The sequence below is a fragment of the Antechinus flavipes genome, chromosome 2 (assembly GCF_016432865.1).
Source record: "Antechinus flavipes isolate AdamAnt ecotype Samford, QLD, Australia chromosome 2, AdamAnt_v2, whole genome shotgun sequence".
Classification (NCBI taxonomy): domain Eukaryota; kingdom Metazoa; phylum Chordata; class Mammalia; order Dasyuromorphia; family Dasyuridae; genus Antechinus; species Antechinus flavipes.
Window position 1 is genome coordinate 599704157 of NC_067399.1, and position 15157 is coordinate 599719313.

Genomic DNA, 15157 nt, shown 5'->3' on the forward strand with positions numbered 1-15157 from the left:
CTTTGTGCACATATGTATTATGGGGTTGATATCTGCATATATATGTTTATCACCTGTGCCTTTCCTGTGTGTACACACATGTGTACAGTGTTGGCAGATGCATTTTAATTTACACATAAACATGTAACATACCTTATCTTGCCTATATATACACACATGCGAATACAATGTTAATGCCCCCATTTATTTTAACAAGTGTGTACACCTTTGAACACATACATGCTTGTGAATGCATGTGTGCAAACTTATATGTATATCTGATCACACATGTGCACATACAAGTGTACTTGTGCTCCAGTGAAAGTGCATCATATGCCAGTTTGTGTTCTTGCATGTTTATATCTGTGAGTCTATGTTTGATTTTTATGTGTATGTATATAACATGACATGCTAAGTTTGTATTGTTTTGCACCTCTATGATGAATCTATGGAAAAGGGGAAAAAAAACCATGAACAAATAAAGCTAACTTGAGGGACCAAGCTAAGATTAGGAAAAGAGCTAAAATTATATGCTCTTGTGAAAAGAGACCCCCTTTTCATGTTAGTCTTAGACTGCTCAGGGTGCTATTTTCCTAAGTAGTCCTTTAAGATGCACTTTAAAAAATAATAATAGTTTTTTATCTTCAAAATACATGTAAAAATACATTTCAACCTTCTTTCACCCCTTCCCCTAGGCAGCAAAAATCCAATATATTAACCATGTTACAATGTTAAACATGTATAATTCTTCGATACTAGGATGCACTTGTTTAGAAATAGTATCATCCTCCATGCTATGCCTCTGTTCAAATGGACACGAAAAGACCTTTCCCATCCTTTCTCCCTCTTCCTCTGCTTTCAGCTCCAGAAGTCTTGAACAACCAGAGGTATGGTCTGAGCCCAGACTACTGGGGGCTGGGCTGCCTCATTTTTGAGATGATTGCGGGACAGTCACCCTTCCGAGGTAGAAAAGAGAAAGTGAAACGTGAAGAAGTGGACCGGAGAGTCCTAGAGACGGAAGAGGTGTACTCTCACAAATTTTCTGAGGAAGCCAAGTCAATCTGTAAAATGGTAAGAGCCAGTGCCTTCCTTCCCCACACTCTGCCAGGTCCACTGCAGCAAGGTAAGACAGAGAAGATCCAGACTTGGATCGGTTCCATGATCATTCCGACAACAACAAAATCGAGAACCTGTGCTCTGTAGGGCACTCTTGGAGACAAAAAGTCAAAGGCATCATATATGCTCCCTTATTCCTGGATTAGCGGATAAAAACCTGGCTTCCAATCTTGTCTCTGACCTGAGCAATTCCTTGACAAAGCCAGATGGGCTATGATTTGGTAGAGGGAGTTCCCATGTTGGGAGATCTCTCCACTGGTAAATTACAGATCCTACACTTAAGTCTTCTTATAGAGACAAAACAAATGCACCTGAAATAAGAGTCAATGGGAGAAAATCAAAATTAATTAAATGCTAAATTGTGTGAAACAGGCTTAGCAGAGTGCCTGGCACATAGTAGGCACGTAATAAGTTTTTATTTCTCAAATTGAATTGAAAGAGACATTAACAAGGACTGGGATAGTTATAAAGACTTCCTGGCCCAACAGAAGTTTCGAAGGGAGTCCAAGAAGATATTCAGGTGAGCAGAAAACCAGAAGGAAAGTTCAGAAACAGGAGCACTCGTGGGATCCTGGAATAATTACTGCACGGTCTGTGAGAATTTTATATTAGTAGGACCCCCAAAGAATGATGAGATAAGTAAAAAACATGTAGCATAAAGCATGAGCAATCTGCAATGACTGCTGATTGTCTTCTCGTGCCATTTGTTTATGAGATGAGATAGGTTTTGTTAAAAACCTGCTTTTCGTGGAATTTTCCTCCAAGTTGTCCCCAAATTAGAATTCACTAAAGGCAGAGGAGAGCTCTCTTGAGGCCCTTTTCTCTCCCATCTCATTTCCCTTTTTTCTGGTAGGCTGATCTGTTGGGCAGTAGCAGGCCAGCAAGCAGTGGTTTGAATTGGTGGTTACAGGACAGCAGGGGCTTGATATTGTTGACAGCCCAGGCAGCCAGTGACAGGAGAGTAGGGTATCCTGGTGAATAGAGTTCTTTTTCCTCTTTTTCTTCTCACTGCTCCAATTTTAAAAGAATGTACCAAGTAGTAATAAGAGGATTCATCCTCTAAAAAAAAAAATTCCAAAGCAAGAGCAGATCCCACAGACCTCTCCCTGCCACTTTTAAAGATGGCAGCAGTTTGGACATTAACTGAGCAAAGTTTAGTTTCCCCAACTGAGCAAAGAGTCCTCAAATGCTCCCAGATTAGTTAGTTAAAGACATGGGAATTAGCCTCACTAAAAAAAAAAAAAAAGCAAGGTTCATGCTAATGAACTAACCGAGTTGCTGTGATTTCACGTGGAAGGAAAGAGGGAGCCACCAAATGTTTTTAAATGGGGCGCAGAACAAGGAGAATGCAGAATCCTGCTGCACAGAAAGGACAGGTTCCTTGTTCTGTAGACCTCTTGGGGGTGACTTCAAAAATAGGACCTGCCTTCCTGCCCTGGTCAGTTAGTGGCTTCAGATGGCTTAGCGTTTCCTTCCCACGCCTGGCTCTCCGGCTCCCTGGGATTTTTACATTGCTGCCCGGCTCTGGGCCTTCCTCTTTCTAGTGACAGGAACAGCTGTGCTGGCAGCTGGCCACAGCAGGCAGCTCTCTAACTGGGGCCACATGGAGGCAGGAAGGGCCAGGGCCCCGAGTCCTGTTTGTGTTGCCTTAGAGGACTTCCTTTCCCTCCACACTGCCTGCACCTGGAGAGGAATGACGTTGGAAAAGCTGAAATCTTTTAGTGGGCCCCTTGCCTTTTTTTCATTCTTTTTATTCTAGTTTCCCCAAATTCTGAGAGAACTTAGAAAGAGAATTTTGAATTTCCTTCATCAACTCCTAAAATGTCTAAGCTGGAGTAGAGTCCTTTTAGTTTCAGAACCCTGCCCTCACCCCCGTCCCATTTTATAGATGACATTGAGTGAAGCTCAGTGAAATAAAGGGACCAGAATAAGGTTCTCTTGCTAGTAGCTGGCATTGATCATCTCCTCCAGATCTTCTAGGTTTTAAAAGATTTATAAAGAAGCAACAATCTGGGTTGTTGTTTTTTTTTTTTAAGTATTAGGCTTTTGTTTAATGAGATTATATAATCGCAAGATGGAAAAGGACGCCACAGATCATCTCACACAGAAATGACCTTGCCAACATCCTTAATAAATGGCTATGCAGTCCCTGCATCAATATTTTCTCTTACAAGCCTGGGTTGTCAGGTCATGCACTGTAAGAGGAAATAATTGAAAACCAGAACTTGTCTGTATTTTATAAATAAAGATTAACTATAGAGAGATACATTATTTTAAAATATATATCTATCTAGATAGAGAGATTTGCAAATTTAAAGTAACTTATGCAAACTGCTGCATATGATGGTGATGATGAAGATGATATTGATACAACTGTGGTGTAATGGAGAGAGCTAGCCTCAAAATCAGGAAAACTTGGATTCATGCCCTATCTTGGATATATGTTAATTGGGTGACCTTAAGTAAGTAACTTAACCCCTCAGTGTTCTAAGAGATTTGCTAAGATTTTAAGTTGCACAGAAGATGTTTATGCTAGTAGAGAAAGTTTTCTCATCCAGGAATTTTCTTTGTCAGTGAATCATAGATCCTGTCCTTATCCCTATTATTGTTATTTATTATTATAATAATTATTATTATTCCCTTCATCTCCTCAGTTACTCTATTCCATCCCTGAAAAACTCTCATTGTTAAGTTTTTCCTTATATAGACTTGCGAATTCAGTAGGAGATTCTTAAGGTATTTATTTATCCTTGTATAAAGTCCTAAAAATAAGGTATTGTGACTAGCGTGTTCATGCTGTAAAGCATAAGAGAGGAAAATGTATAGTTTGTAATTGCTAGACCCCAACCAATCATGAAGTCTGATCACAGCTGGGAAATCAGGGTAGTGGGTCAAGCTAAGTGTTCATGCGAAGGGAATGGCATACAGTTGATCCATACTGAGAAGAAGCCATCAGAACCTTCCTTTTCTATCTCCCCTCCTAAGTCCCCTATGGATACTATGTGAAAGCCTGTCCATCCAAGCAGTTGTGCAGCTTTCCTTCTCTAGTGAGTTGTGATTTCTTCTCTTTTCACACCTGCAGCCTCCTATACCTCTACAACACTTCCTTTACTGGTGGGATTTCTAGGAGGGGCCTCAGAATTAAACTTACATTACTGATTGCTAGTGTTGCAGCTTGACTTTTTGAAATTCCCCTGATTTCTTAACTCGTTTTTGTGGCAACTTATAATTGGTTGCTCCTTGATCAATTGTCTTGCCACCTGTACTCAACCTGTTCTTACCTATTCCTAACCACAGATAGTGGTGTATCCTTTGTTCTTTTGCTTGGACTGCATGAAATCTTGTGCTTTCACCTACTCCTGACCTCCAACTACTACATCCTCCTTAAATCTTGCCTCAACTCCCTTATCATCTTGCTCACTACCTAGCCTAGACAGTCCTGGTCCTTTACATTACCATTCTTACTTTTTTGCATCCCTCCTTCTTTATGTGACACTGGAGCATCATCAAATCATCACCGGGGGTGGTAACAGCATCCGTGGCTAAGAAACTTTGAATATTCCAGTTTTTTTAAATTATTGGCCTTTTGCATACCTACCCACTTTGGGGACACTCTATAGTAGACTTTCTGTTCCAGTTTAGCCTCTTTTATACTGTTGACTAACAGGCCTTCAGGTCACTCTCTCTTAGTATGTTGTTCAATGGAGGAATCGACTTTTCCTCTTCTCTTTCCCCCTCTCAGGATTCTAAAAGGGAAGAAGCTCTGTTATGGACTCCATGCTGGATGTCTGATGTCTGTTCTGACTTTCTGCAGTTCATTAGGTCAAACCTGGCCTGTTCCATCTCTGAATCTCATCTACCTCAGATCAGGAAAGAATGAACACAAAGGAAGAGAGAAAACAGATATCATTCATTAATGACCACATAGGGGCTGTCTGGGGAGAACTGCCAGCAGTCAGCAAAATGCTGCTATTTCTGCTGCTACTTCTGCTAATACTGCCTCTCCCCCAGCTTAGAGACTTACAGTAGTTTTTGCTTTTCTCAGTACCATGGAAAAAAGCAATACATTTTCTGATTTTGTCTTTGGTATGCGTACCCAGTTCTAGCTCAGCAGCTAATTTAGAGCTTCTTGTTGCCACACAATGAGTTAATAGGAAATAGGGTATCAGTTCATGCTCTGAATTGAGGAGGGAAAAGACTCTTCTATCACAAATTTCAGAAGATCCCCAAGCCTTCATGTATATTGGCAGCAGGTTATTGTAAATCCTGAGCCCTCTCAGAAATAAGTTATATTTCACCTGGTACAGAAATAATATAAATACCTGTGATCACCCATAGTCACACATTCACAGTGAAATGTATTTGCTGTCATCATTAAGGAAATGCATCTTAACAATAAAGGGGAAGGAAGGGTAGGGTTTGAGAAAAAAAGGGAATGAGAATTTTTAAAGCACCTATTATGTTCCTTGCCCAGTGCTAAGTGCTTATAAATATTATTTCATTTGGTCTTCACAACAACCCTGGGAAATAGGTGCTATTATTTTACAGTTGAGGAAACCGAAGCTGACAGATGGATGGCCAAAGGTAATAAATGACTATACGCTGGATTTAAATTCAGGTCTTCTTGATTCTGGACCCAGGACTCTCTCTACTGCACCATCTAGTTGTCTTCAATCCAAGTTTCAACCCATAATTAAAATTAAGTTTGAGGGTCTAGACAGGGAAATCTTTTGAAAGTCTCAGATGCAAGAACTGGAAAACTTAGCTCAATGGGTTCAGTCAGTAATAGCCCCTTATATCCCACTAATTTCAATGATCCCAGAAAATGGTCATTTTTCACAATCAAAAGTGATCCCTAGAACTGTGTTTTGGAGACTAAGAATAGAAGGGTAGAAGATTTTTTTTTTTTAAGCTGACACACTCAGACATACAAGCATAGACAAAGATACACACAAAGAGGAGGACTTGTTCCTAGAGGATGAGAGAGAACCAATGATTCAGTAGAAAAATATACTGGCTTGGGAGTCAGAAGAAATGTGGTCAAATCTTTTTTCTGTCACTAGTGGTACCTTTGTCACTCTGGATCTGTTTCTTTATCTGTAACATGAGGGGGCAGCTCCATCTTTAAGTCTGTGATCATAATGGAGAAAAACAGAGAAAACTTCGATGTTAATCAAGCTATATGAATGTGAGCTATTCTAGTTGGCCTTGTAATCACAACCCCGAGGAAAGGTTGTAAATCAAGCAGAGCCTGAGGCTTGGTGCATTAATAGGGTGAGCTTTCAAGGAAGGGACACACAGTGCCTCTTGTTTAGCATGACAGAGAAGAACTTCTCTGATCTCAGTTGTCTCATCTCTAAGATAGGGTTAATAATATTTCTAATTATACTTTCATTGACTAGTTATGAAATAAGATAAAACATGAAAGGTTCTTAACAAAATTTAAGTACCATATAAATATCAACTATTATGTTTTCATCATTATTATTTATCATATAATTGTCGGTGTGAAAGCAGGAGCCTGATGAACCAGATGATCCATTGAAATCCCTTCCCACATCTAATTTCTACAACTCTAGAAAAAGCCACTGTCCTCTTTTTGAAGATGAAAATTTACCCAGAATTGATCATTTGCACTAATTGTCCATAAGCTTAGAAATAATTGTTAAGTATAGATAACATTGATTTAGTGCTTTAAGTTTTGCAAAGAGAAGAAAAAGCTGGACACTCCCGATATTTCTCAGTAAGAATTCCATCTGGACTTTTCAGAAGGCAGACTTACTAACCCCTTTGTTCTTCTATTACACATTTTTTCCTGGAGATAAAACTACACCTTGTGCTACAGCTAACCCAGACCATGAGAGTGGGCTGCAAGAGCCTCTGATCTACTAATGATACTTTGTTTTGGAGGAGGAGAACAGATGACAAGAAGTAATTATTATACCTGAACTGATACTATTTCTTTTGATGGATATCCCAGATGACAATCCACCAAAGGTTCAAATCAGGAATGAGCCTACTGGATCCTTTAGTGGGAACTGGGCAGGAAAATTGAGAGCAGAGGATGTCTCCTTTAATATATCTGGCAGCCTTTTTCTCTGAAATCACATAGAAGTGGGATGAGAGAAAGGAGGGAGGAGAGAGCTTTCTGATGGTGGCAGTCACTCTGAAATCTAGAGCAAGTGGAAATCCTGAGTAAATCAGGAAACTTAAGACTCATCTGAAAGACTTAGTCACCCGACTTATATCTTCACTTCTAACATACATCCAGAGAGAGTAATGATTTCTTTTTCTGACTCCTCATCAGTGAGTATACTTCTCCAACACAAATCATAATCCTACTATTTCTGCTCATCCTTATCTTTCCTTGTCTTTTGATAAAAGATCTATGCAGTATTGTGGAGGCCTTCCCTTTGGTTCCTTTAATACCTTATGGTCACCAACACATTATTTTGATTTACAAGATATCTAATACAACATTGCCACCTGATAAGTGTTGTAAGAAAGGATTGGCAAATATTATTTGCAGTTACTCAATGGCTTCATCAGAGCTCAGAGGAAATCTTTAATGGACAAGGGCTAGAATATGTGGCCCTCCAGGTCCACGATTCCTGATGAGAAAAGCAGGATACTATATTGGATTGAGTCAGGAAGACTGAAGTTATGCCCTTGACATAGATCAAGAGTATAACTGAACTTAATCATGTGTCCTAGTCAACTTCTTAATCTACAAATTAGAAAGTCACTAACTTGCATTCAGTGGATATATTAAGGAGTTGTCCATGCTGATGAAATCCCTAGACTTCTCTTCCTCATGAGTCAGCAATGGGGAGGGAAGGATGAGTAAAATTCAACATGTATGACTTCTCCCAATCAGTGGGGCTGATTCAGTCAGAACCCAGGTTTTTAGAAGACCCCTTCCATTAAGTTTCCCTTGAAGTCATCATTGAAGATTCAATTGACTGATTTTCTTCCTCTGATCATCTATAAAAATGATTTGGGAATTTTTTATATATCCTCAAATGTACAATTAAGAAGATCAAAATATTATCAGTCATATCTTATGAAAAGAATCCCACATATTGTTGCTTTGTGTTATTCACAACTATATTGACTTAATCCTGTGAAATTTAAAAATGGATATTTTACCTATAATGACTCCAATTTACGTTAAATGATAAAGATTTATTAAATCCATACTATGTGCCAGGCACTGTGCTAAGGCTAATGTTAATCTTGTTTGATGTACTTAGAGGATAGATAGAATCAGCCACTGTTGTAAGTTTAGGTTCTGAACCATCAAACTCTCAATACGAGCATATCTGCCTTGCCCTCACTTCCCCACAATCTCACTTTTTGACTGATTGCCAAAGATTGTGACTGATCACAAAGATGTGATGCTTTATATGCAACACAGAGAGATGTAGAATCCATCCTAAACATTTGATAAAAGAAGCTGCCAATCTATTTAAAGCACAAGTTAGACTGGGTCCCAGATGATATTTGGACAAAGTCCATGATGGGTCAGAGATTTTGGTTTTCAATGATGATTGAGTATAAAGGTGGTGATCTCAAGAGAATTTGTAAATTACTGCATCCAAAAAAAGCATCCTTTCCTTCACTGGGTCATAACCCCTCCATACGGCATTTGTACTTCTCAATTAGAGCTCAGAACTTCAAAGATGTAAAAAGCAGCATGACCCATCTATTTATGTGAGAAATCAAAACCAGATTTCTTTTAAAGCAGTTGTATCAACTATTTATTTTAATGATTTATTATAAACTTTAAAAAGAACAATAATGACTAATAAAACTTGCTTAGAAACAGTTTACATTGAAGTGAATTTCAACATAGAACAACATAACTTTGCTGTCGCTCCCTCTGTCTCCGCCAGGATTCTTTCTTTGATCATTCATTCTCATTCACCTTTCTTCAGAGAGTTCTCTGGATTCATGGCATCACATGTGGGTCCCAAAGCTAGACAGAAGCTCTCCTTGCTACTTCTCACTCTGCACACTCTCAGTTCAGGGAGGTTTTTGTTTGCTTTCTGGCACTCTTGAAGATAAGAATCTCATCCTTGTTTTCTTGGGATCAGTGGCCAGGGGATGAGAAGGACCTCCACAGATCATCTGATCCTTATCTTTTGCCTTCAAGTAAGGTAAAACGGCATCATCTCCAGCTCCCAGAGAGGGAGAGTTTTCAATGTCCTCCCACTATTTTTAGCACCCATCTACTCAAATTCCCAGTGTCCTCATACTGCCCCCTGGCTGCCCTTTGCTGTAGTATCACCACTCAGCAGCATCTAAATTCTCTGTCTTATCTAAATTTCCTATTCCTAATGTTCTTTGCACACAGTAAGCTTTTAAATTGAATGTCATCCTCCTGACCTCTTCTCTATTAAAACTTGCACCTCCCTCATTCCATTCTCTATCCGATTCTCCAATCAGGTTAAACAGATAAACGAGTGTTTACTAATGTATCGCTCCTTTGAAACTAGTGTTAACACAGGGTGGAAAACCAAACTAAAATCAAATTTTATTTGTTTAAGAAAGCCTTTCTAAAGAGACCAATGGAGGGTTTCAAGGGACTTCATAAGGTGATGAAGAACGGATGTTTTCATTTAAGATATTCCCTAACAGGTTGAATCATCCTATATGGTCCCCTAACCCCCGCTTTATATCCAAATGAAACTGGGATAAAACATGTTAAAAAGACAAATTGACTTGTTGATGGATGGATGGATGGATAGATTGAAAGACAGAGACAGACAGAGAGAGATATAGAGGAGGGAAGGGAGTGAGAGAGAAACAGAGGAGAGAGAGGGAGAGCAAGTGACAGACTGAGAGACAAAGAAAGAGAGTGAGTGACAGAGACACACAGAGAGAGGAAAGACAGAAAGAGACAGAGAGAGGGAAGGAGAAGGGAGAGAGGGATACAGAGACACACAGAGAGAGAGTTAGAGAGAGAGGGAGGAAGAGGGGGAGGGAGAGGACAGCAGAGCCTCAGGAAGTTTTAACATTCGATGGGAGAAGCCAGCTCCTTTCTCCTTCTTGAGTTGATCTCCTGAGTCACTGCCTGGGAGTTTTGTGGTAGCTCAAGCCAGGGCATGTCAGGTCACTGCTCAGACGTCCATTCACTCCTGCTTGGCCCAAGAGCGACTTGGGCATCTGTTGACTTGCGGCTAAGTTCTTTCTTAATCAGTGCTAACCCTGGGGCTCTGGGGGATCTCTGAGGGCTCCTTTGCAGTTACACGGGTTTCTAGGTGACAAGGTTTGGTTTCTGAGATCTAGCCAAGAACCACGCTCTGAAAACACCGCTCCTCTCGAGGCACTGTCTTTTCCCTCACGCATTAGCCCAATCCCAGAGGTATCCGTGTTTATTTAGTGTCCCCTAGCCCAACAAGTGGACCCAGGAGCCCTGGGTCTGGTGTGTGATACACAACTGTTCACTAACCCAAGCTTTGAGCACCTGCGACATAGTTGTCCTCTGCCTCCCCCTGGTGGCTACTATGGACTCTTGGGAAGCAGAAGGCAGTAAGAGTCCGGGGCTGCTCCCAGTGGCTGCTGCTCCCCTCACTTCTCCATAGGATCTGAGTAGTCACCCTCATCGGCTGAAAAACAAACCTCTGTTCCTTCCTCTCCTCCTGAGGGGCTCTGTTTGGGTTCCCGAGGCCTGTGTGAACACGAAAACCAGCCAAATCTTCCACTGAAAAAAAGGTCGGGAGCTGGAGTTTGGAGCTAAAAAATTTTGGAAAGAAGAGATTTTACTAAGAAGTCTCTTCTCTCCTCAAATTGCTGAGCACATTTTGGATCAGCATAGCCCCCTCCCCTGTTTTTCTTCTCTGATCTGTTTAATGAAAAAACTGTCAGTTCATTTGAATCAACAGAAAGAAAAGATAGACCAAACTAATAGTGAGTTTTGTTGGAAAGGCATGGGTTTTCACTAAATATATTTATCTAACCTCATCAAATAAGGCAGATGGTACAGTGGATAGAGCACTGAGTATGGAGTCAAGAAGACCTGCGTTCAAATTTTGCCCAAAACACTTATTATGTATGACTCTGGGCAAGTCATTGACCTCTATTTGCCTCAGTTTCTTTGTTTTTAATTTTTATTTTCAAAACATAAGAATGGATGATTTTTCAACATTGACCCTTGCAAAACCTTGTGTTCCAGATTTTTACCCCTTTCCCCCACTCCTTCCCTTAATAGCAAGTAATACAATATATGTCAAACATGTTAAAAATATTTATGTTGAGGCAGCTAGATTGCATAGTGGATAGAGTACTGGCCCAAGTCAGAAGGATGTGAGTTCAAATCTGGCCTTAGAAACTTAATACTTTCTAGCTGTGTGACCCTAGGTAAGTCACTTGGCCCCAATTGCTTCAGCAAATATATATATATGTTAAATCCAATATATGTCTACATATTTATACAATTATCATGTTGCACAATAAGAAGCAGATCAAAAAGGGAAAAAAGAAAGAAAACAAAATGCAAGCAAACAACAACAAAGAGAAAATGCTATGTTGTGATTCACACTCAGTTCCCACAGTCTTCTCTTTGGGTATAGATGGCTCTTTTCATCACTAGATCATTGGAAATTTGCCTCAGTTTCTTCATCTATACAATTGGGATAATAATAGTGCTCATCTTCCAAGATTATTATAATGATTAAATGAGACAAAGTGGCTCAGAATGCTATATAAATTTGTATTATTATCATTATTGTTATTGTTATCATCAAAGAAATCCTTCATTATTCTACAGAGGAGCTGAATCTCTGATACACTGTGGATTAGGCACAGGTTTAGGCTCATGTCATTTTGATTAAGAAAGCAGCAAGTCAGAAAAGCTATTGAAAGAGATTGTCAGGGTAATAAAAGTTTTAAGTGGGAGGGAATAATGATTATATTTTCTTATTCATGATTTTCAAAACTGATATTTCTATCTCTTTTATTTCCCACAGCAACGGTTTCAAAGCCTTTCACATCTCCTTAAGCCCTAACCACAGTCTGTTCCACCATATTTACAGATGATAGGTTTCTTTATTGACTTAGAAAATTGAGGCCATTGGTGGGATCCCCCTAAACTCTCTTCTTCTGGTTCTCAGACCTACTTAACATTACCACCTAATCTTTCCTCCCCTTTTTTCTCAGAGGAAAAGGCATTCCTACTCCAGAGTAAGGCTAATCATTGTGTTTGTGTCCATTTCTTCCTACCTTCTCCAGGTCCTTGCTACAGTATTAATCCCAATCCATGCATTATCATCCTTTCCTTCTCTACTCAATCTTTTCCTTCCACCTATAAACATTTTTATGAGTCCTCAGGTCTTAAAAAAAAAACAAACTAAATTCTCTTTATCCTTCTAAGAATTTCATCCGTGTAATTACCCTGTTCAAAGACTTTCAGAGGGTCTCTTCCACTTGCCTCTACAGTTTGACTTCAACATATCTTTGTAGTCAGTTCCACTTGGCCCCTTTCATGCATCCTAAGATCCTTTCAATATGGATTTTTTAAAGTTCTGTTCCTGAACTTAACATTCCATTTCTCACCTCACTTTCCCCCATGCTGCATCCTTAAAACCCTTAAATTCTTTCAGTTCACCTATTATGTCCTTCACTAAGTTTTGCTCTGTCTTCTTGCCTCCACTTATTTTCCATTTTTCATATATTCTTTCTCTCTTCTCCTCAAATTTTACAAATATTTTCTTGCTCATACATCTGCTGAATCCCCTCCACAACCACCTAAACTCCATGTAAACAGAGAATGTTTCAGTTTTGTCTTTATAATCACACATAGTACCTTGAACATAGTGGATTCTTAATGAATATTTTTTTAACTGAATTCAGCTGCAGTCCTCTCTTTCCCCTCCCCTTCATGGCCAAACTTCCTACAAAACGTGTTTGAATTCTGGGCCTCCTTTCACTCATCTACATTCACCTCAATTCAATGAAGTTTGACTGTTTTCCCACACTTGACTAAATGATCTTTCTGAAGACCACCCTACCCAATCTTCAGCCTCCTTGAATTCTGCAGTCTTTAATACAACCTTTCTTCCTTCTACGAACTCTCCATTCACCCAGCTTCTGCCCTTATGTATTGGCAAATGTTTGACAGTTTGATAACATTTTTCTCTATCACTTTATGATGAATTGACAATCAGCAAAATAATAAATCAAGCTCTGACTTACAGTTTGCCAATTTCTAAGATGTAAATACTCACACTGAAAATTTAATGATGGACTTCTGGGTGAGTTAGAGCCGGCTGCAGCATACTCCTGAATAGTGCACTTTCCTAGTTCTCCCACCTTTCCATCCCCTCTATGCCTTTTTTACTAATTCCTATAACCATATCACCCCAAGTTAGGCTAAGTGGTCCCCAAGTTTCCAGCCTTGGCCATCTTTTTATTGAACATTGCAATGTCCACCATTCACACAACTTTAATCATCACACCATTGTGAATGATTCCCACATCTATAACTCTCCTGAGTTTCATTTTCCTGTCTCAAGTTTTCACAGGACATCTTTACCAGAAAGAAACACTCTCTTGATGACTTCCCCCAAAAGTCACCTCTAGATTAATCAGAAGGCAAATATAAATTGAAATCGAAAGGTAAACTAATCTCTCCCAACTATCTTCCTTTCATGATGAGCTACAAGTTTTAACTAAACCTTGTATTAGCCCAGTGCTTTGCACACAGTAATTCTTAAAACGTGTTTGCTGTATTTATTGAACTGAATAAAGATCTACCTTTTACTCCTATCATCTGCTCTCATCCAGTTAGTTGCCAAATCCTAGCCAAGCCATCTCTTGATTAAGTCTTCTATTTTTCCATTATAATTGGCACCAATCTAGTATAAATTCCCATTTACTGTAACATGGAAACTTTTAGTAGTCTCCTAATCAGTTTACCTACTAACAGTCTCTTCCCTTCCCAATCCTTTTTCAATACTATTGCCAAACCAATCTGTCTAATGGAGTGACCCTTTGATCGTGGATCTCTCTTGCTCAAATATCTTCATTGCCTCTCATTTCCTATAGAATTGTTTGAATTTCTTATCCTGATATTTAAGGTCCTCTATAGTCTGACTATATACAACTTATTTTGCTACTTTCTTCTCATACTTTTTGTCCTTGTGTTCTCTTTGCTCCAACATAATTGGGATAATTACCAAAGTCTGGATACTTTTGTTAATGTGGAAGGAAGAGAAAGAGAAGGGGAAGGGAGGAAAGGAAGGAAGAAGAAGAGGAGAAGGAAGGAAAGAAGGAAAGGGAGAGAGAGAGAATAAGTAAAATTAGTTATTACAACAGATACTATGGAAGATCCAAAAATAGTTCAATGTCTTATCCACAGTAGTACTTAAATAAATGTTTGGTAAATGAATGCTTAAAATTCATCCTCCTTATCTTCAGAATGCTCAGGTAAGGATCCTAGAACATGCAGTTTGTTGCTGTAGTTCAGTCATTTAGTCATATCCAACTCTTCATGACCCTGTATAGGATTTTCTTGACAAAGCCACTAGAGTGGCTTGTCATTTTCTTTCCAGTGGATTAAGGTAAATAAAGATTAAGTAACTTGCCCAGGATCACACAGCTTCTGCCTGTCTGAGGCCGAATTGTACTTCAAATCTTCCTGATTAACGGCCGAGAGAACACCTTATCTGCTGAGCCAATTAGCTGTCTCCAAACAATACCAGAAATATTGGTCTAACTATTAGATGAATGATATAAACTGTTAGTACTCTAGAACTTCAGAGCTTTGGGATTATTTCTTTTGTTGTGGTGGTAGTCTGGGGAAGTGTTTCAGGACAGCCAGGTGTCATAGTAGACAGAATATCAGGCCTGAAGTCAGAAATTCGAATCTGACCTCAGACACTTACTAACTGAGATCCTGGGAAAGTCACTTAACCCTATTTACCTCAGTTTTCTTCTGAGAGGAGGTGAAGAATGGAAATGGCTAGAGAAGAAAATGGCAAACCACTCTAGTATTATTACCAAGAAAACTGCAAATGGGGTCAAGAAGAGTTAGACATGACTCAAATAACTGAATAAAAAG

At 39.3% G+C, this 15157-nt stretch overlaps 1 protein-coding gene across 1 annotated transcript in view; it reads left to right on the top strand.

The window, feature by feature from the left end:
- GRK5 (G protein-coupled receptor kinase 5) overlaps nucleotides 1-15157 on the top strand; it is a 306115-nt gene that overhangs the window by 273451 nt on the left and 17507 nt on the right. The window contains exon 12 of the mRNA XM_051981523.1: nucleotides 842-1050. Within this exon, the coding sequence (XP_051837483.1) occupies nucleotides 842-1050 (209 nt within the window). The remainder of the gene's footprint in view (nucleotides 1-841; nucleotides 1051-15157) is intronic.